The sequence below is a fragment of the Pleurodeles waltl genome, chromosome 8 (genome assembly GCF_031143425.1).
Source record: "Pleurodeles waltl isolate 20211129_DDA chromosome 8, aPleWal1.hap1.20221129, whole genome shotgun sequence".
Classification (NCBI taxonomy): Eukaryota; Metazoa; Chordata; class Amphibia; order Caudata; family Salamandridae; genus Pleurodeles; species Pleurodeles waltl.
Window position 1 is genome coordinate 745,678,825 of NC_090447.1, and position 20,880 is coordinate 745,699,704.

A 20,880-nucleotide genomic window follows, 5' to 3' on the forward strand; every position below is an offset into this window, starting at 1 on the left:
GCCCTCCCCCACTGTCCAGCCCCGCAAGTCTGCCGTCCGTGCTGGCAGCAGCATTGAACCATCCATTTGTATACTTCAGTTGCGCTGCCAGGTAATATGCTTACGTACCCTGAACCCAGAGTCCCTCTTCCTCATGCGTGCAGACTGGTGTGTCCACTTTAACTCTACTCCTTTTTTTATCCCATTTGAGTGTCCTTAGTAGAGATCAAAGTGTCATAATATTTTTCCAGGGAATTATGTAGAACTACACGGAAAGAGACAAAGGCATTGAGGCAATACAATCATTTTAGCGCCTGGCCACCAGCAATGGGAGTGAAGACTAGAGATCTGTGGAGCCCCAAATGCCCTGAATTAGTGTCTCCATGTTCAGTTCATGCTAGGTGTGCTCTGAGGTAGTCACCATTATCCCCAGATACCAGACCATCTGTGTTTCCCAGGGAATCACCAGGGAGGAAGCTGCTCTGAAGGCACTGCTGAGAGCCCACTATTGGGTACACTGGCGATTTCTGTGCATCAAAGTCGTCTAATAAAGTAAACAGGTGAAGCAATGTCTCCGCAGGGTTCCAGAAGTATACAAGCACATCATATGCATACAGGGATACAAGGTGCTTCACTGCTCCCACCTCAATGGCCCAGTCTGACAGAATGTGTCTGAGCTGAAAGGCCAACAATTAGGCCCCCAGAGCATACAGCAAAGGGGACAGCGAACACCCTACTGTGTGCAATGTTCCAATTCTCATTCTGCTGATTTGTACTCATTCATTTTCACCCTGGTGACTGGGTTAGTGTATTGTAATTTGACCATTGCTATAAACGACGGACCACGGTGCGGGGCCCACAGGACTCCAAACGTGTAGTGACAAGACAAGGTATCGAAGGCCTTCTCTGTATCTAAAGACACCAGGGAAATGGCCTCTAGATGTTATGTTTTAGCAATGACATGGTTTTTTGTAGAGCTGCTGATAATATGCATGAAAGATGTCATTTATCCCCTCCTTCGTGTACACAATCAAGTCGTTAGTATCTCTAATGGCCATTATACATGTTGATACCGGCCACCGTTTCAGGTGCCAGGACAATAGTCTGCCCATCTTATCACTCTCCCTGTGCAGTACCTGGAGAAATATACAATTCTGTAGCAGTTCCTTCCTCCATGGTTTGCTGTGTGATAGCTGAGCTTATAGCGTCTAGCCTGAAATCTCCCCAGCAGCGCTCTGCTGGCTCATCAAATCCCCTTCTATGTCACAAATTTCCCAATCCAGGGCTCTAATCATTGATGGCACCCGGGAACCAGTAAGCCTCCAAACCACCAGCTTAAGGATGTCCCGCTTCACCGCACATGTGCTACCCATATTATCATTAAAATCAAAAAACTCCGAGATCGTCTCTCTCATGGACTGTCTAAAGCCTGCGTCATGTAGAGCCAAAACCGGTAGCTGCCTCGTGGGTATGCGTGTTTTCTATGCAGCAACAGAGTAGGTTGCCCTCACAGGTGGAGTGGTCTGAGACTGTCCTTCCCATGTTATATATCTCGCCTGGCCCCTGCCCACCAATATGTCGTCCAATCTGGAGTAAGTGTGGTTGGGGGCTGCGTAGTACATGTACTCTTGTTTGTGTGGATTACATTGCCTCCAAATAGCCACCGAGTCCAGATCTATCATCACCAGGTCAAGTGAGGCAGACATATTTTGTTTATATGTAGGGTTAGGAGTGGTGTGGTCTATGCCGCCATGCATAGTGCAGTTACGTTTGCAATCCAGATCAGCGGTTCACGTGTATATGGAATGAGCCTCAGTCCAAAGTCAGGGAAGAATTTACTGGTATCAGTGTGCAGGGCAAAGACACCAACCAGTACCAAGCCCTTGCCATTCAGCATGCCCTGCAATATAATATACCAGCCTTCGCCATCAGGGTGCAGCTGGTGATGCAGAGTTGTGTACATCCATATGCCCAGACAGCCATATGCCTACCCTCCTTGCGTGTGTGCTACAGCTAGCATGATAGAAGCGCCCTTTCCACTTTTGCGTCAGTGTGTGTGCCTCTGGCAGCAGCAAGTGTGTCTCTTGCAGGTAGGCCACTTTTATATTCAGTCTATGCAGATATATCCCCCACCCTCAGTCTCTTCCGGTAGTGGTTAAGGCCCCTGACGTTTCACGTTAGTAAAGTAATTTCAGCCATTGTCTACAAACCCGTGTGTGTGTGTGTGTGTGTAGAATAACCAGATGTTGTAAATGCCTTCCAGGCAATTAAAGTATCACTTTCTGTGATTTGAAGATACAGATGCGACAACTTCTAGATAAGTAAAAACAATATAACCAATACAAACGTAAACAGCAAACAGTATATAACAGGTGAGGGGGTAGAATATCTTAGGCACACCTGTTTGTGTGATGAACGTGGGGCCCAGGCCGAGGGAGGCATGGAGTTTTCGTTACATATGCCTCCATATGTGTCCCAAACCAAAGACAAACTAACAGTTGGCTGTCCCAAAGTGATGAACATAAATGTCAGTAGCTGAAATATCTGTAGGCGTGGGAGGAGGTGGCACTACATCACCGGGGGGAGTGCCAGCCACTGTGACAATTAACAACACGTCTACACAGGACTCACCAACCAACTCCAAAACAGACTCCAGACAATACAGAACTCAGCTGCCAGGCTCATCCTAGACCTCCCCAAATGAACCAACATCACCCCCACCTCAGGAGCCTCCACTGGCTCCCCATCCAGAAAAGATGCCAATTCAAGATGCTGATACGCACCTTCAAGGCCTCCCACAAACAAGGACCAGCATGCATCAACTACTACCTGAACTTCCACCAACCCTCCAGACAGCTGTGCTCCTCCTCCCTCACCCTCGATCACACACCCTGCAGCCGCTGAAGCAACATTCAACAATGTTCCTTCTCCCACCTTGCCGCCAAGTCCTGGAACAACCTTCTCATCAACCTTTGAACATCACCCACCTTCCTGAAATTTGTAAAGGGATTCAAGACCTGGCTTTTTGACTGACTCCAGCAAGAACACAGCACCTGGATACCCTCACAGGTGATTTGCTGTGCCCTACAAATCAGAGTTGATTGATCCTTCTTTTCCCTGGCGCCATGCTCCGTCTCTAGCCAGTCCCAGGCTTAGGATGCCTCAGTGATGAAATGAGCCTTTCTCTCATGCAGGATTTTCAATGTGACTGGGTAGAACATCATGTAATTCATGTTGCGGTCTCTACAGTGCCTTTCACTGCCTCAAAGGACCGTCTGAGTTTCTGAATGTGCAATCCAGAGATAGCATGATGAGTGCCTCTATAATGAGCAGGATGCCAGTCTTTTTCATTACCCAGAGCAGCGTATCGAAGTACCTCTAGCTGAGCAGGCGAAAGATGATAGTTACTGTGGGGTGGGAGGGTGCTGCATTCTGCCGTCTGTACCAATCTAGAAGAACCCCAACAATCTTTTTGGCTGCCATTGTTATTGTACTTATTTCTCAAAAAAACGTTCCAGATAGTCTCCCTCAGCGTGCTCTAGTAGCCTGACCTGGCGCACATTATTTCTCCGTGCCCTGTCCTTTGGGTCTTTCACCTGGGTTACCAGGATTTTGACTTGGCTCAAGAGGTTGTTTGACATCTTAGTGGCATCATGGAGGTCCCTCACTGTGTCGGCAAGTTATTGTTCCACATGCTGCACCCATTCCATGAAGCCTGCACCAGGTTCAAGTTGATCGCCACCGCATCAGTCGCTCTTGCGAGGTGCTCGTGTCCAGAACCACCCAGAGCACGTCTGGCAAGGTGGGGGTGTCTATAGCCTTCTCGCCGTCCACTCAAGAGCACTTTGGCAGCACTAGTATGCCATATTTGTTGATGGGCATCGGCACCATTGCCCCTTTCACCATGGTAGCCACCTTAAAGAGGCCCAAGTTGAGGACTGGCACTTTGAATCACAGAGTCTGCACCCCAACTGTAAGCACAGCGTGCCCACTAATTTGGCTGGGATAGAGTGAGGCCACCCACAGCATTTGCTGTTGTAGCTCCAGGAGTCCACCACGTACAGTGGGGGTTGTCCGCACGATGCCCTGGGTCACCAGTCACATGTGTCCCTCAGGGAGACCTCTGCCACAAGTGTAGCAAGGTGGGGGAACCTCCAGGCAACACAAGCCATGCCCAAGCGGCCCTGAAATCTCACAGGGAAACCACCTCCAGATTGCACTACCAGCAGCCAACTCCATCTGGGGCAACAGCTGGAGCTCAGCTGCAGCGGGGGCCCATATGGCACCAGGCCCAGCGCCCCCTGCACTAAGGTGATGCCGCATAGCTCGCAGCTCTCCTCTCCTGGCCAACCGTCGCACAGTCCAGGTGCCACCAAGGCCACAATCAATCGCGTCCAGCAGCTGCTTGGGTACATCATTGAGGGCCAATGTTCTCTGTGGCCACTGAGTTCAGTCGTGCTGCACGCTCGTCCAGATGCCCGCAACTGCCTGACAGCTCTCAGTGAGTCTCCAGTAGAAGGCAGGACTTCACGGGTTCCTCTCTTGCCACCTCTAGTAGATGCTGCAGATGGCACAGGCCTCAGTCTGACTCAATCAGTAGGCCCAGTTACAGTTCCATCTGCAGCAATGTGCTGGAAAATCTTTACTCCCCTGCGGTAGCTTTCTCCTCCACAGAGAATGAGTGTCAGGTGTGATGCTTCAGGTTGAGGGAGATTTAAACATGACTGCAGGCCAGCGATTAGGAGCCGTCATGGAATGCATCCTCAGAGCTTTGTGGCTAGCCTATGCCTCCTTTATCATCCAACTAGTGTTGAGTAATTTTATGATGTTATCATCTGAGCCTCTATGGATCCAGTATTTTGGACAATCTGCAGTCTAATGGCACAAATATACATTAATAACCCCTTTAGATCCATCCAATACCTTACTGTAATACAAATACTTAACTTACTGAGTGAATTTAAGCCAAACCAAGAAAAAATGCATAGCCGGAGTAATATTTTACCTTCTTGTCATTTTCGGCCTAATTCTCTTTGGAAGATTTTGTTGTAATGGACAGCAAAATTACTAGGAGGCTTTACAAAAGGACCTCCTCCCTTTAGATCATCCTAAATAACGTTTCCCATTGACCATTTTGCATCGAATTTGAAATCGTGGAACTGGGCTTGGCTGGGATCTATCAGCAAATTTCACACCACATTTATTAGCATGTCTTAAAATTAATTTCATGTGCACGTTTCAAATCAACTATTATCACAAATCAGCTATAGCTCAGTCTGCCTGATAGATGTGTTTGCATGCACACACACAGACCTTTTTCACAGAAAATGTATTTATCTGTATCCCAATCCCTACTTAAATTTACCAATTATGCTGTCTACAGAAACAAAACCCCATGCATGCTCATGGGTTCAAGCATGAAATCTCATACCACATCATAAATGTAACTAATGACATTAGTGAAGTTCCAAATGATGCCTCTTTTACACATTTTGTTGCTGCTAGTGAAAATACAGTTGTTTCTATAGGAAACATTACAGGGACTTTTATATGCCGAGGTTGGTAAATATCCTTCCAGTGAAGGATATGTATTCCGAATGGACGTTAGCTAATATTATTATTTATCTACATACACACAAATGACGTAACAAACCATTACTGATGCAACAATGGGACGAAGAAAAGACCAAGACGGTGCAATAGATCAACACCAGCATTTTTCCCATTCCCACAACTTAAGAGAGATCATTTTGGGACCAGCAGTCTACTGTATGACTCTGTAAATGAGTGATACTCAAAGTACGGCCCAGGGTCCCCATGCGGCCTGCATAACCTTTACATGTGTCACCTTGAGCAACAGCAACACTAGGCTGCAGTGTACTGTTAATAGCACTAACATTAAAAATACGTTAAGTAAATGGGCAAGCATTTATTTAAATGTTAACTTCAGTTAAAGAAAGGAATTAACTAGGACGTCCTGAACTGCTTAACTTAGGAACACCTTCATTTGTGAAGCCATCTTGCAGCAAGCGTGTAAAAATATGATAAAGTCCCTTCAAAATTCAAGAAGTGCATTTCATTAACATACAGAACTTTTCACCTTGGTAAATCAGTGCATTGAGAAGTACTGTTTTAAAAAGGCGATAATTTTCAAGCACGAATTTAGAAACATTCATGCTTTCCCACCACTCAGGCAACAATGCCAATAGTGAACTATGACGCAAGTCAGTTGTTATGTGCACCCTTTCTGTGGTTCCGGTTGCTATCATACGTCAACATCATAACTTATTAAATAAACACAGGAGAAAAGTTTGTACAGCGCACATCCTGAAGTCATGTATTTCGAGGTCCTATTATCTGTGAAAATGAAGGAAAATGAGGGACAGTAAAACGAAACAATTGTCTAGGATCACACAATTTGGCCAAGTGGGAAACCTGGGAACGTTCTCGGGGTTTCTGTTTCCAAGTTGTGTAATACAATTCAGCCTGTAGATGTACATGCTTCACTTCCCCTGCAGCTGTAGGAGCAGTTCATAAACCAAGTAATGGGTACCAATGCTGGGCCAAACATTTCTTTACATACTCCAAGTGAGAAAGACAAACAAAAATGTGCATACTGGTTCTTGAATTGACCAAAGCAGTTCACAAACAAGGTCTCAAATGTAAAAATATTTTGGGACCAAACAGCATTCACTAGAGTTCTGAGGCATGTCCTTTACACCCAAGTGGTTGTAGGGGAGTGCAAAAGAAAATGTTATTGAACTTTGAACGAAAATAAAATACAACTATTGGGACTCTTCCCAATGCCTTTACACCCTTTACCTCATTAACAAATTTTCAGAAAACTTTCAGAGTTCAATTTTAGATGCATGCATATTTATTCTTGGAAAGAGCATGCAGATATTTTGAACAGGGCCAGAGTTATCAGTGATAAAAAAAAAACTAAATTATGGAGTGCCACTCCCTCTGTAATATACGTATTTTATGAGTTGGGCATGATCGAATACTCTTCTTAACCAAGACTGTTGAACCACCTTCAAAGTACACAGTAGACAGTTTGTAGAAATATAGAGCGGAAAGAAAAAATAACAACACAAAATTGAATGTCTTGTGTACCTGTACCTAACTTGAAATAAATAGAACATGCTTATTTCCATTGTTTATTTCCTTTAATAATAACAAGTGATAACATGCGGTGAAGTCTCACTTTCATGACATACAGAAAGAAGAGAAGACTCTACCATCACTTAGGTAGCAAAGTACACAACAGATACGTGGGTGATTGGCAAGTGGAACCAAAAGACAGCATTCTCATTGTGCAAACTGCATCTACAGAGACTGCATATGAGCACAAATGACTGTCCTCTCCCACAACTCACTTCACTCATATCCTAATTCTGAACTAATCCCTATCCCAGGCCTTGCACTCTTCCCTACGAGAAATCACAACTACACCGGTTAAAGACGTGTATCGCTTAGCTTCCACCAAGCTGAGTTCAGTCATGCTAATCATGTCTTACATTTGCTCAAATTGAATTTTCACTTCAAAAATGAAAACCTGTAGCCCCAGTAGACTAAACCAGTTGCACAAAGACAAAAGGAACAAAAGTGAAGGATGATACAGGTAATTAAGAAAAAGGGAATTCTTTAGGTTTTGCTCCAAATGCAAAGGCACTGGGTCAACCTTAACAGTCATATCAATTTATCATAGTCACTCCTGACACAGATTTTAACATGCTGTTTTCTTAGCTCAAAATACTAATTAATACATTAACAACAATTCGGGGGGATGGGGTTGGAACCAAGCAAGATGGTTGCCTCAACATGTTTCTAGCGGGCTCCCTCAAAAACCTGCACCATCCTATAGTCCCTGTGGCTACATACCCCCATTACAAGTTGTGGAGTGTGCGGGGACACTTCGGGAGCCAGGGCCGGATCTAACACCTGCGGCATGGAATACCTGGAAGGATCACCTTGGGCTTGGTCCCCCGCTTTGCTGTGCAGACTTGGCTATCTAAAACGTGACCTGAGGCTGATCCGAATCACACTGAATACACCTTGGGCAGCGGAGCCTAACTGGGGCCGCCGCAGCTGAGACATGTTGGCAGGAGGCTGGGCGGATGCGCAGGCCTTGTGGCGTTTTGGGCCTTGCGCCCCCTTCCGCAGCAGAGGGGGGGGGGAAGGGGATACTGAATATATTCTTAAACTCGCACACTGCAGAGCCACCTGATTGTTGGAGCGGTTGGGTGAACTATCTAGGTTCAGAGCCGCCCAGGCCACGGACGTTGATAGTGCTTGCCGCCTACATTGCGGAGGGCTGGGTATCCTTCCCCCTCCTGCCTTCGGGTCACTAGAGCAGCCCTCATATCCTTGGACTCATGCTTATAGGGGCAGTAGACCCTGATTAATGAGGTGAAAAAAAACCTCCGCTTCTGCGTCTTTCCTGCTAACAGGAGGTCCCCATTGACATTTACAGCACCTATAGGCACTTGCACTGACTCACAGAAGCCTGCTTCATGGTGTGATTCATGTGGATGACCAGTAAGGGGGTGAGTGGACCCTGGACCATTGCTGGGCCACTCCCACCTGTCAGAGCCCTGAGGAAGAAGTGATTGCCCCCCCCCCGTTAGGAGCTCAGAGTGGGCATGTACTTGCTTGGGGCCCTCCTTGTACTGCCATATGTCGAGCTGTGGGAGGCCCGCCTCTGGGACAATTGTTTGCACCATTGGCCCAGGCTCGACGGTGGACAGTACTTCTTGTTCCTGGAGCAAAATCAATGGGAAGAATTGTGGTCTGCCTGGACGGTACTCTTGAGGAATCCAATTGTGTGTCAGACACTGGTGAGCCCTTTCATTGTCACAGGGGAACTAAGATAGCATCAATAATTGCACCAACGGGGGCCTTAGGAGATCCTTAAAAACTCTGACGCCCTTATGATGGGATAACAATATGGGTACGAATGGGTCCTGGCTACCTCTTGTCTGCTTAGGTACTACCTTGGACTTGCTGCCTGGAGACCCGAGACCCAGGGACCTCAATGATTGTGGCTGCCCACTGCAGATGGGACAGTAAAGTTTAAATCTGTTCTTGGTCACTGTGTATGGTGGTATACTGAATACTTGCTCTTCTTGTCTAGTGGGGGAAGTGGGGTTAATACTGTTGTTGCCTTGCTTTCTAATTCTATGTGTAATTAAAGGGGAAAACTGTTACGTTATCATTTTTGATGATCCTTGTCCTAATAGTGTTTGCTTTAAATGGCGGCCTGCGGACTCATTGATGGCTCGCCAAGGGGGCTTGCGAGTGCAGTTTGAGTGCCTTCGACCTTGCTGCACCTGCGTGATGCAGGGCTCTCAGCGGAATGCAAGATAAAGATTGAAGCTGTGGCCTCCATGAGTTGGGTGGGGCAGTGGGCTCTGGTATTTAGCCTAACTTTACTGGACTTACGTTGTTTAAACACTCTGCCTAGTGGAGGAAGGCTGGCTTCTGATATTCTTTCTGAATGGTCATATTGGGGTGGGGAAGGGTTTGCTCTACCATGTCGGACCCTGGAATGCTTTTGCTGAATGGAGCGAGTGTGGAGTTTGGTGTGACGGGTCGGGACAGAGGAAGGATGCTCGGTGTCCCATTTATTGATGAATGGATCATAATTGGAAATTTCTAACCTGGAATGGAAGAGGTCTGCGACAGCCCGTTAGGAGGAGGAGGATACATGCGTACTTGAAACGGTATGGAATTGCAATCGTGCTCCTTCAGGAAACTCACACGGGGGATGTATTGGGCAGTTGCACAAACAATGAGGGGGTCAGATCATTGCAACCTCTTATTCCAGCTATGCAAGGGGAGTGTTAATATAGGTAGCTCCAGGAGTCTCCTTAGTGGCTCAGAGGTGGTGGTTGACCCAGAAGGTCAAAACATTATTATATCTGGTGCGCTGGATGCCAGGGCACTGTGCCATATAAATGTAGATGATCCAGATTTTTATGGAGCACTAATGCGAGATGCTGCAGATCAAAAGGGCCCAGACGTAATTGTAGCTGGGGTCCAAAGCTGTGTGTTGAATAGTGACCTTGATCGCCATCCCCCTAGAGCAGACACAAAACCATGGATGACAGGGGCACTCCATGAGGTAATGCGGGCACACTTGGACCTCAAGATGTTAGGTGGGAGAGCAGTGCAATCCCTTGTGGCATGCCTACTAATGTTACATGCCTGCGACTGGAACTTATAGCAGATTAGACTTTTGCTTGATGACTGGCACTCTAGCAGATGATATGATTTCTATTTCCTATCTGGCACGCAACATCTCTGATCAATCCCTGTGGTTGGTGTCCTGTGGGACTAGCAGGAAAGATTCTGGGGTGCTGCTCTGGAGGATGGGGGCAGAAGCCCTAACTGACCTAATATTTGCTCAAACTGTTTACGAAGTACTAGAACATTACTTTGAGGAAACCTGAGACAGTGCTAGCACCCGGGCTTCAGAGTGGGACGCCATGAAGGTGGCTCAGTGGGGGAATGCATTAAGGAGATACAGGGAGTGCAGAATTATTAGGCAAGTTGTATTTTTGAGGATTAATTTTATCATTGAACAACAACCATGTTCTCAATGAACCCAAAAAACTCATTAATATCAAAGCTGAATATTTTTGGAAGTAGTTTTTAGTTTGTTTTTAGTTTTAGCTATGTTAGGGGGATATCTGTGTGTGCAGGTGACTATTACTGTGCATAATTATTAGGCAACTTAACAAAAAAAAATATATACCCATTTCAATTATTTATTATTACCAGTGAAACCAATATAACATCTCAACATTCACAAATATACATTTCTGACATTCAAAAACAAAACAAAAACAAATCAGTGACCAATATAGCCACCTTTCTTTGCAAGGACACTCAAAAGCCTGCCATCCATGGATTCTGTCAGTGTTTTGATCTGTTCACCATCAACATTGCGTGCAGCAGCAACCACAGCCTCCCAGACACTGTTCAGAGAGGTGTACTGTTTTCCCTCCTTGTAAATCTCACATTTGATGATGGACCACAGGTTCTCAATGGGGTTCAGATCAGGTGAACAAGGAGGCCATGTCATTAGATTTCCTTCTTTTATACCCTTTTTTGCCAGCCACGCTGTGGAGTACTTGGACGCGTGTGATGGAGCATTGTCCTGCATGAAAATCATGTTTTTCTTGAAGGATGCAGACTTCTTCCTGTACCACTGCTTGAAGAAGGTGTCTTCCAGGAACTGGCAGTAGGACTGGGAGTTGAGCTTGACTCCATCCTCAACCTGAAAAGGCCCCACAAGCTCATCTTTGATGATACCAGCCCAAACCAGTACTCCACCTCCACCTTGCTGGCGTCTGAGTCGGACTGGAGCTCTCTGCCCTTTACCAATCCAGCCACGGGCCCATCCATCTGGCCCATCAAGACTCACTCTCATTTCATCAGTCCATAAAACCTTAGAAAAATCAGTCTTGAGATATTTCTTGGCCCAGTCTTGACGTTTCAGCTTGTGTGTCTTGTTCAGTGGTGGTCGTCTTTCGGCCTTTCTTGCCTTGGCCATGTCTCTGAGTATTGCACACCTTGTGCTTTTGGGCACTCCAGTGATGTTGCAGCTCTGAAATATGGCCAAACTGGTGGCAAGTGGCATCGTGGCAGCTGCACGCTTGACTTTTCTCAGTTCATGGGCAGTTATTTTGCGCCTTGGTTTTTCCACACGCTTCTTGCGACCCTGTTGACTATTTTGAATGAAACGCTTGATTGTTCGATGATCACGCTTCAGAAGCTTTGCAATTTTAAGAGTGCTGCATCCCTCTGCAAGATATCTCACTATTTTTGACTTTTCTGAGCCTGTCAAGTCCTTCTTTTGACCCATTTTGCCAAAGGAAAGGAAGTTGCCTAATAATTATGCACACCTGATATAGGGTGTTGATGTCATTAGACCACACCCCTTCTCATTACAGAGATGCACATCACCTAATATGCTTAATTGGTAGTAGGCTTTCGAGCCTATACAGCTTGGAGTAAGACGACATGCATAAAGAGGATGATGTGGTCAAAATACTCATTTGCCTAATAATTCTGCACTCCCTGTATATGATGTTAAAATGGAGCTCACAGACAGACTGGATATGCATGAGAAAAGGCTGGGGGTGTTGGAGGGAGAACTGGTGACAAATCCACAAAAGCTGGGAGAATGGAAAGATACTAAGAGAGACTTATTGGAAACGTGGGACAGACTTGATAAACATGTGCACCCTCCTACAGGCAGCGCATTTATGCGGATAGTGATAGGGCTGATAGAATGTCAGCCATGCTACTCCGTACTGAAACCCAGAAGGCCCCTGTCATGGTGGTGAGGGACTCCCAGGGCCAGGAGGTGAGGTCCCAGCTGGGCATAACCAACACTTTCACGAAACATCTGCAGAGAGTGTATGCGAACATCGCAATGTCCTTCAGGCTAGCGGGATGGAAAACTCTGCAGATTTACAGATGGCCTGTTTGGTACAGGAACATAGGACATAATTAGTTGCACCCTCTACAAAGAAAGAAATAGTATCAGCAATTTGTGCATTTAAAAATCTCTAAAGCCCTGGGGGGGTGGCCTACCTGCTGAGTTTTACCAAAGAAAGGTTGGCCTTTTGGCAGACCGCTTGCTGGTGGTGTATCAGGAAGCTCTTCAATGAATTGCCAGATTCCATGAGAGAAGCACTCAGTCACGGTACCTAAGCTAGACAGGGACCTCAAAAAGGTCTTGTCGTATCATCCTGTCTCTATTGTGGATGCCAAACTACCTAACAAGATTTTGGCAAATAGAATGCTTGAACACATGCCTGCTTTGGTACATGTTGACCAGTGTGGCTTTATCCCTCACATAAATACATTATGCTACTTAAGAGGGCTGTCCTTGGTACTACACGAGCCCGAGCTATGGGACGATCCTTTGTGCACTGGCCCTACTCGATATAGAACAGGCGTTTGATTCCCTATCTTGGAAACACCAGTGGCATGTCCTGCGCAAGGTCAGGGTGGGAGATGTATTTATTAGGTGGGTGCAGTTGTTCTGTGGCGAGAATGCGAGTTGGCAAAATAGTGTTGCCTCAATTTCCCCTCCAACAGTGGACAAGACAGGGGTGTCTGCTGTCACTGCTACTATTTGCGTTGGGCGTGGAGCAGCTAGTGGGTCGGTTGCATTCTGTGATGTACTGCTGGGGAGTGATGATGGTGGTACCACACACGTGGTCTCCCTATATGCAGATGACACATTGGTTTATTTGAACCAGCCGGAGTACTCTGTCCCTATTCTGTTATCGACCCTTGCAGAGTTTGGAGAGGTCTCAGGACTTCAAGTTGACCCCACCAAATCAAAATTGTTCCCAGTAAGACTACTAGGAGTATCCCAGCGATAACAGCTTTCCAAATTGCCTCTACTCTGGGAGACCACCAGCGTGAGATACATTGGTATACAGCTTGCAAGAGATTCAGGAACATTTGAGTACCTGAACATAGTAGAGTTCTGGAGGGTCTTCGGTCATCAATTCGGTTTTTGATTTCGCTCCACCTCTCTCTAATGGGTAAGGTGGCGCTGGAGAAAATTATCATATTACCCCGATGTCTATGTGTTTCAAGGGCCTTGTTTGATATTCCTAAAACAATATTGTCTGGGACTACATAAGCTTATTGTAAAATTACTCTAGGCGTCTGGGAGGGAAAAAGTGAGCCTGGCAAGGTTAAAACAGCTCTAGAACCGTGAGAGGCTGGAACTGCCCAATTTGGAGCATTATTACATCACAGCGCAGCTGCAACATGCAGTGCATTGGTTGGATGCGGGGGGAAACTGGGAGAAAACCTTATCTACGGCACCTATAGTGACACTCCCCTTCCTGAACTCCTGATGCTGGGGGCAAGAGTTCTTCAATCATTCTCCTTTGCGATACATCAAGTCTGTAGGGTCTGACAGTGGGAGGTGAAACGAGTACTGAGGCGTGCCCCCTATGTGCGGGACATGCCCATTTGGTCTTTACTGCCCTCCCTTCAGATGACTAATACAATGTAAATGGATGGGTGGCGAGCTGGAGGTTGCACCACACCATGAGATCTGTATCCCAATGACAGATTTATCAGATACAAGATGCAGTGGAGACCTTTAATCTAGGTAGGGGGCAATTTCTATTTTTTGCAAAAATTGCAGCCACAGCCCATTAAATATGCCCCACATTCCCTAAAGTTCCCAGTGAGTCTTGTACCTTAGTCACACCATTGAATATGGCGTGAGGATGGAGACCGATATCCTTCATATACAGAACACTACGGGATGATGTTCCCGACGGCATGTTGTAAGTACAGAGTAGATGGCAGGAGGTGCTGGGGGGACAAATCGCAGCAAATGAATGGGAAATTGTGCATGCGGCGGTAGGAACCACCACAGCCAATGCACAGTTCAAACTCATACAATATAATATCATACAATAGGACCCGCAACTAAACAACACATTATCTACCCTGGGAGGGCCTCGGTCTGTCCGCGTGCCGTGCTGACACCGTAGACTGCCTGTAAATGATACGGGGCTGTCAGGCACTGGATACTTACTGACAGATGGTGATAGAACGATTGAATGCAGTCACAGGTTGGGTGGTCCCGAGAGACAGCAAGCAATGTATTCAACGCCTACTTCTAGTAAGAAAAAGGGCTTGAGGAGAAAGTTTCTGGTGCAGGGATGAGTCCTGGCCAAACATAGAGTGGCTATCTACTGGCTCGCCCCAACTCCTCCTGGACCGCAAGAGTGGGTGAAGGATGTGGTAGGATGGGCAGTGGCAGAGGAGTGTTGTATGCGTAATTGTAGTAGGGATAACAAATTAGTGGACTACTTACAGGCATGAGCTGCTATGCTTGCTGATCTATTTGAACCAACAGACACTAGACCTCCTAGATTCATTGTTCTTGACCACAGAGGCTACATTACTCTGCTGGAAGGCAACACTCAGATTCCTTGATCAATGGTAATTGATAATATGTGACATGAACAATAATTTTGGTGGCCTGCATACGAGATGAAGTCCTAGAAAGTGGATTTTATACTCTGTCTGAATGTTCTCACTTGACTCTGCATCTGCTCAATTACTCATTGTACATTGCCATGATACAGCCTGGGGGTATTATTTTTTGGGAGGTTCGGTTGGGAAGTTCCATATGAGACTGTTATGCTTGCCTTATTTGCTATTGTATGATAATATGACAATAAAGAATATAAAAAAAACTAAGGAATGGAGCAAACAGCTCTTTCTTCAGTCCGATTTACATAAAGATTTCTGTACTGAAGCAAGGACAAAGAAAACGCACTGTGAAAGAAGATTAAAAATCATCTGAAGTGTCTGTACCTATGTATAGTTTTATGTTTCAAATAGATATTTTGTAACAAGTAACTCCTGGTCAACTGAAAACCTTTGTGAATAAAATGTAGCAAAAAAATTTACAAAAATTAAACACACACAACAAAAATTATTTTATGAATATTAAAGAAATTGCATATTTTGTTGGGGTGATGGTTACCCTTTTTGGATGGATGAGCCAACCTGACCCATTAAATTCCTAGATACAATAATCCCTGCCCCCCACAAAGCTGTGCTTTAGTATGTACTACCAACTATGCCTTCTTTCTTTCATTCAGCTGTCCTTCTCTCATGGCCAAATAAGGTCTTAGCAAGGAAGTTTAAACTGGAAGATATGCATCTTCTGCTGTGATCAGCAGCCAAGCTGATGAGACGGTAGCTGCACTGTGAATAGCAAGCAGGGCTGACACCTACCAATCTAACTTTGGGGACCTGCATATGTTTTAAAGAAGATAACTCAACCAACCTTGAAAACAATGTAGTGAGACTAGGAGGTATATAAACAAAGAGTAAAACAAGTAGGTGGAAAATGGGGGCAAAAAATAGATATTGCAATAAATAGAGCATATAAAGTGCATAACATCAGTCAAGAAAAAGAAAACTGACTCAATTGGATAAAAAAGGGATTAAGCAATATAGTAAGACCCTTGCATAGCAAGGATATTAACTCTGGCACCTCTTAAATTGCAACCTCAGAAAGATTCTGGCCTTGCCAATTTCAAGAAACTAATTTGCCATAAGCATAAACTCAGCTGTGGTACTCCACAAGGCCGTATCTCATCGCCTTACTTATTCAACACCTACATGCAGCACCTAAACACCCTTTTGGACCCAACTGGGGTCTTTTTTTACATATACACTGGCAGCAGCAAATTGGCCATCAACCTCCAAAGTCTGGCCTTTATCAGGTGGTGGATGTCTAATAACCTTCACAATTAAACCCTAGCAAAACCAATGTCTTACTGACATTTGAGGCTCAGTTTGCTTGGAGTAATAATATCAGACTTTTAACTATGAGTCAATGCAACTTTCCATATGTGTGCGAAACTTGGACATTGACACTGACCAAAAATTCTTGTTTAATGTCTAAGTAGGGAGCACTATTTTCCGCTTAAAGTTCCGACCAGAATCTAACCCTTGAACAAGGATCACCTACATATTTCAACAGTGAGCACACTCACTCACATTTGTATGTCACTACTTTTGTTTCACCGCAACTAAAAAAACTGCTGCATTGTTTACTAGTGCAAAACGATTTTACATGACTGATAGCAGGTGTTTTAAGAAGGGAACCACATCCAGTCGGTTTTGTAGACGCTGTACTGAATATCAAATAGTAAAATAATTATTTTTAAAGTCTGACCACAGTCAAACAGCCATGTTCCCTAACTCACTAGATCTTTATGCCTCAAGGTTTATCTCATACTTTCAAGTACGTGTTACCACCTCTATCTTTGCTTTCCTCACAGTTCGCAAAGCCAAATGCAATACCTGACAACATTCAGAGTGGATGGTGACATAAATAGGCAATGTGGGCTCCCTGTTACATAGATTATGGACGTGTAGTGTGCAGTAAGGATACATTGGCATAGTTAGAAATCACTTTGGAATAGATAAATATCAGTACCTGCTGTAAATACTGATTTATTGTGATGTGCGCCATGAATTGGAAGAAAACGAAGATCGAAGACAGGGAGGGTTCGGTTCTGTGAAGACAAGATAACAAATCTATCAAACTCCTAAAATTAACTTTAGGGTCAGTACTTTTACAGTTTGAGATCAAATGCCATTACTGTCTTCATCCAAATAGAGTGATTCTGCATGAAAAGAACAAAATGACGCTGCACAACACAGGACGAAAATAAACAGCTTTGTGAGCCGCTAGAGAAACCCTTTTATAAAAATTGTACTAGAGCACCATTCTGGTTAGACCTCCTCATTCGCTACTGCTGATACTGCTATCTACCATTTCTAGCTTTATAAATGTCTGTAAGGTACAATGTAAGTCAATTATAGAAATAAAAGTTTTATTTCAAGTCAGAAACAGCAGAGTAAAAGTACAACAAGTTGCAAAGGATCCTCTTGCACACCCCACAGGATTCTAACCATTCCACATTTTAACATCTAACATTCTAAGAATACAATAACTGCATGTGCTAGCGCAGGTGTTGTAATAAACAACATTGAGTGTTTATGTATTTTGAAATAAAGTTTATGTAGAAAATGTAATAACGTAGAAAATATAATGTACGCATTTGAAAATGTGATCACGAAGAATGGCAAGCCAATGTTAACGAAATGTACTAATCAATGATTAAATAGTATGAAATGCTGAATATATGTTAGACTAATGCAGAAATATGTCATCTTAAGGGTTATGCATTGAGCTTTAGCTTTATTAATTGTAGGCCTTAACTTATCAAGTGTCTTGGCCTATTTTGCCAGGCCTCATGTAAAAGCTGTATTTATTAGCGTTTAATAAAAATGCCGACCAAGTAAACTAAACTGTGAAATGTCTATTGTATTGTTTAAATGTGCTCATAACTGAAGCTTTTTGTGTGAACCGACTGCTAGGAGATGATGTTCTTGCTAATTAAACATTTTATGTGTAATGTCTGTGAGACTGACTTTCCCAGGACAAGAACAATAAAGTTACTGACTAGAGTAGAAGCTGCAACAATATTGTTACCTGACAAGCCAGATGATGAGGACATCGCAAGACGAACCAATCAACAATATGAGAACGGAGAAATATTATAATTCATAGATTTAGGATAGTAGTTTTATTAGACAGAGTGTGAACATACGATTAACTGACCAATAGGTAATTAGGGGATAGTTTAGGTAACTTTAATATAATAACGCTGCAGAGAGAGAAGACAGTTCATTCTGCCCTTAAAGACACTCACTCATTCATTCTGAGACATTCTGCCCTTGGCTTCATGCAGCCCTTTTGCCCATTTTCTTCCTGACCAAGAGGTTACTATTTTCTTGTCTGTCTTTCCTAGAGGCATGCTTAACTTTAATGCTAAATGACTTTGCCCTTTAATTTCTGATGCTGAAGCTTGATGCTTGCTAATCGACTGATGTCCTGAGGATGAAGACTGATCCACCCTGAGGATAGGTATATTTGGAATTGTGATTGACATGCAGATTTGGTTTTTCTTTCTAGGTACCAACTGCGTTGTTTTGATAGAAACATAGTTCGATGTTTTCCAAATTTGTGTTACTTAATTGTTTTGCATGAAGCCCAACATGCTGATGCTAATCTGACCTTGGTTAAGGATCGCCGACCTATGAAGACAGTGCATTTGACTAATGTTTGAATTTCTCTGCTAAACTTCATATACTTCATTTCATTGACGCAGCTCACTTTGCTATTGATTTGCACCATAACTCTAGAATGTGCTGTAGTTCAAGCTTAGATTGCATTTCTTCCACCGTTTTGCACAACCAGTATTGTTTCTATATGTGTTTCATTTGATTTTGCGATTAATCTACATGACCTTAGCATTGTTAATATAGGGAAATATACATTCTAAACTTTACTAAGGGTGTGGTTATTCAGGACTGAAAGGTCATGGTGTGTGACAATTACTGACTCCATTGATTACTGATTTATTGATTACTAATTGATTGTTGATTATCATGTAAGCAATTATTGATTATGTACTGGAGCTATGGTAAGAACATCTTAATTGCGAGTCAAAGGGTTCATCGACCTATTTGCGTCCCCTTGTAAGTTTACTTATTAAGGTCAGGCGCGATAAGACGTGCAATAATAAGGCATAACGATGTCATGTCGCTAACATTGGTTATGTCAAGAGTTCGTATAGGGTAAGTAAGCCACATCAAAACACCTTGAAACTATGCGGGTTCATGAGAGACCTCCCAAGAAAGAAAAGGTATGCTAAATAGCTCAAAGTTGTATTGAGGAAGACAACTTGCGCTTACAACTTTCAAGATGATCAATTTGTCAGTTGCTGTTTGTGACCTAAGTGAGAAATTAATAATTTCGAGAATGGTTGCCCAGAAGGGAGTGTAGGATACTACAAGTTAGCAGGTGATAAGAGAAGTCATCAAGGTTCGCGTGAGTTATGGCAAATAGATCAAGGAGGGCACCCCTTCCAGTTTTTCCCTTCACCCTATATATTATTCCGGCCCTGGGATTGTATTTTACATTTATAGTAATTCATTTTTTATTTTAAAATTAATATGAACTAATGGGAAACCCGTGACTGGCAGGGAACGTTATGGATGAGGCACTGACGTTTCTGACAACCTGACTATGGCATCACTTTCAATTATAAACAGCAATAACCAACTTTCTTCTAAAACAACATTAAAAACTCACCTATTTCAACAATCGTAAAGCGCGTTGAAACTTCTCTCGAAGCAAAGAGCCTACGGTCTGCACGCTAAAGCGCCGCAAACAGGAAGAATGTTTTGTACCGTAGGTATTATCCCCCATCTATCTAAGGAAGATCTTAAAACATCCTGGTTTCTTATGGGTTCACAACCTGCGCAGGCGAAGTGAGATAACCTGCACCCTGCTTTCAAACTAATTCACAGTCTAAGAAGCGGAACTAAGATGTCTAGGGAGGTGTAACTCCCTAGAAATGCCTTGTAATTAATTCTCACCGAAAAATAGAAGTCAACCACTCCGAAAAAACCTTGTTGCACCGGAAGAGATCACCCCCTTGCGCCGGAACAACAGCACCAGCCGCAAGTGAGCCGTCTCTCTTAGTGTTGCACGTTGGTTCTGTGGAATCTCAGTCTGTCAAATGTTTTATGTGCGTGTGTATGAAAAAGAGGACCGATTGTGGAAAGAAATGGAAGCGGAGAATGCCACGTTGCAGCTGACAGTTTATTTATGTAAAGGCAGCAACGTTGTGTACTACTTCTTGTTAGAGAGTGCATCCCGTACCTACGAAGGAATATATCACTTAAGTCTTCTATGCAAATGCATAATATTTTTAAAAACTGCATTTTATATTTGACAAACCAGTGATTTCATATAGAATAATTATCTCCCAATCAATTTCATGAATGTTAGTAGTAAATGTATTTTTATAATAATATGTACAATACACAGTATTTGTACAAGCCAAAACATTTGACAGCAGGAAAGAAGACGATTTTGGAAGATAAATTAGGGAATTTATATCTCCCATTGACGCGAAGTTAAATGCTGCAATTATAGGCCAGCGAAAGTTAATTATGGTTTTAAAAAACTGGATTCTATGTCAGGACCGGAGGCTTCGTATTATGCTTCTCTCTCAATGCTTTATTTTTCCAGCAGCCAATCACAAGAGAGTAATTAAAACAAAACATATCCCAACATTCAAGGGAAGACGTCATAACCATAGAGATCAGTACTGTATATAAACTACCGAGGATAAAGCACTTCCTCTTTCTTTGCTGCTGCCGCAGCCAGTTAAGTGTTTTCAATTTTGATCGCATTTGTGGCAATTGTAGTTTGCGCGCGTTCATAGTGTTGTGGCACTGTGGAGC

General features: G+C 43.9%; 1 protein-coding gene across 2 annotated transcripts in view; it reads right to left on the minus strand.

The window, feature by feature from the left end:
- PCID2 (PCI domain containing 2) overlaps window positions 1-20,114 on the minus strand; it is a 106,752-nt gene extending 86,638 nt beyond the window's left edge. The window contains exons 1-2 of one of the 2 annotated variants that reach the window (XM_069204990.1): window positions 20,008-20,114; window positions 16,994-17,072 (exon numbers count right to left, since the gene is read on the minus strand). In XM_069204990.1, coding sequence (XP_069061091.1) covers window positions 16,994-17,029 — 36 coding nt within the window. In that variant the 5' untranslated portion in view covers window positions 17,030-17,072; window positions 20,008-20,114. Of the gene's footprint in view, window positions 1-16,993; window positions 17,073-19,720 lie in introns of both variants that reach the window. The other variant, XM_069204989.1, reaches the window with a different exon arrangement.
- Between the last annotated feature and the right edge of the window lie 766 nt (window positions 20,115-20,880).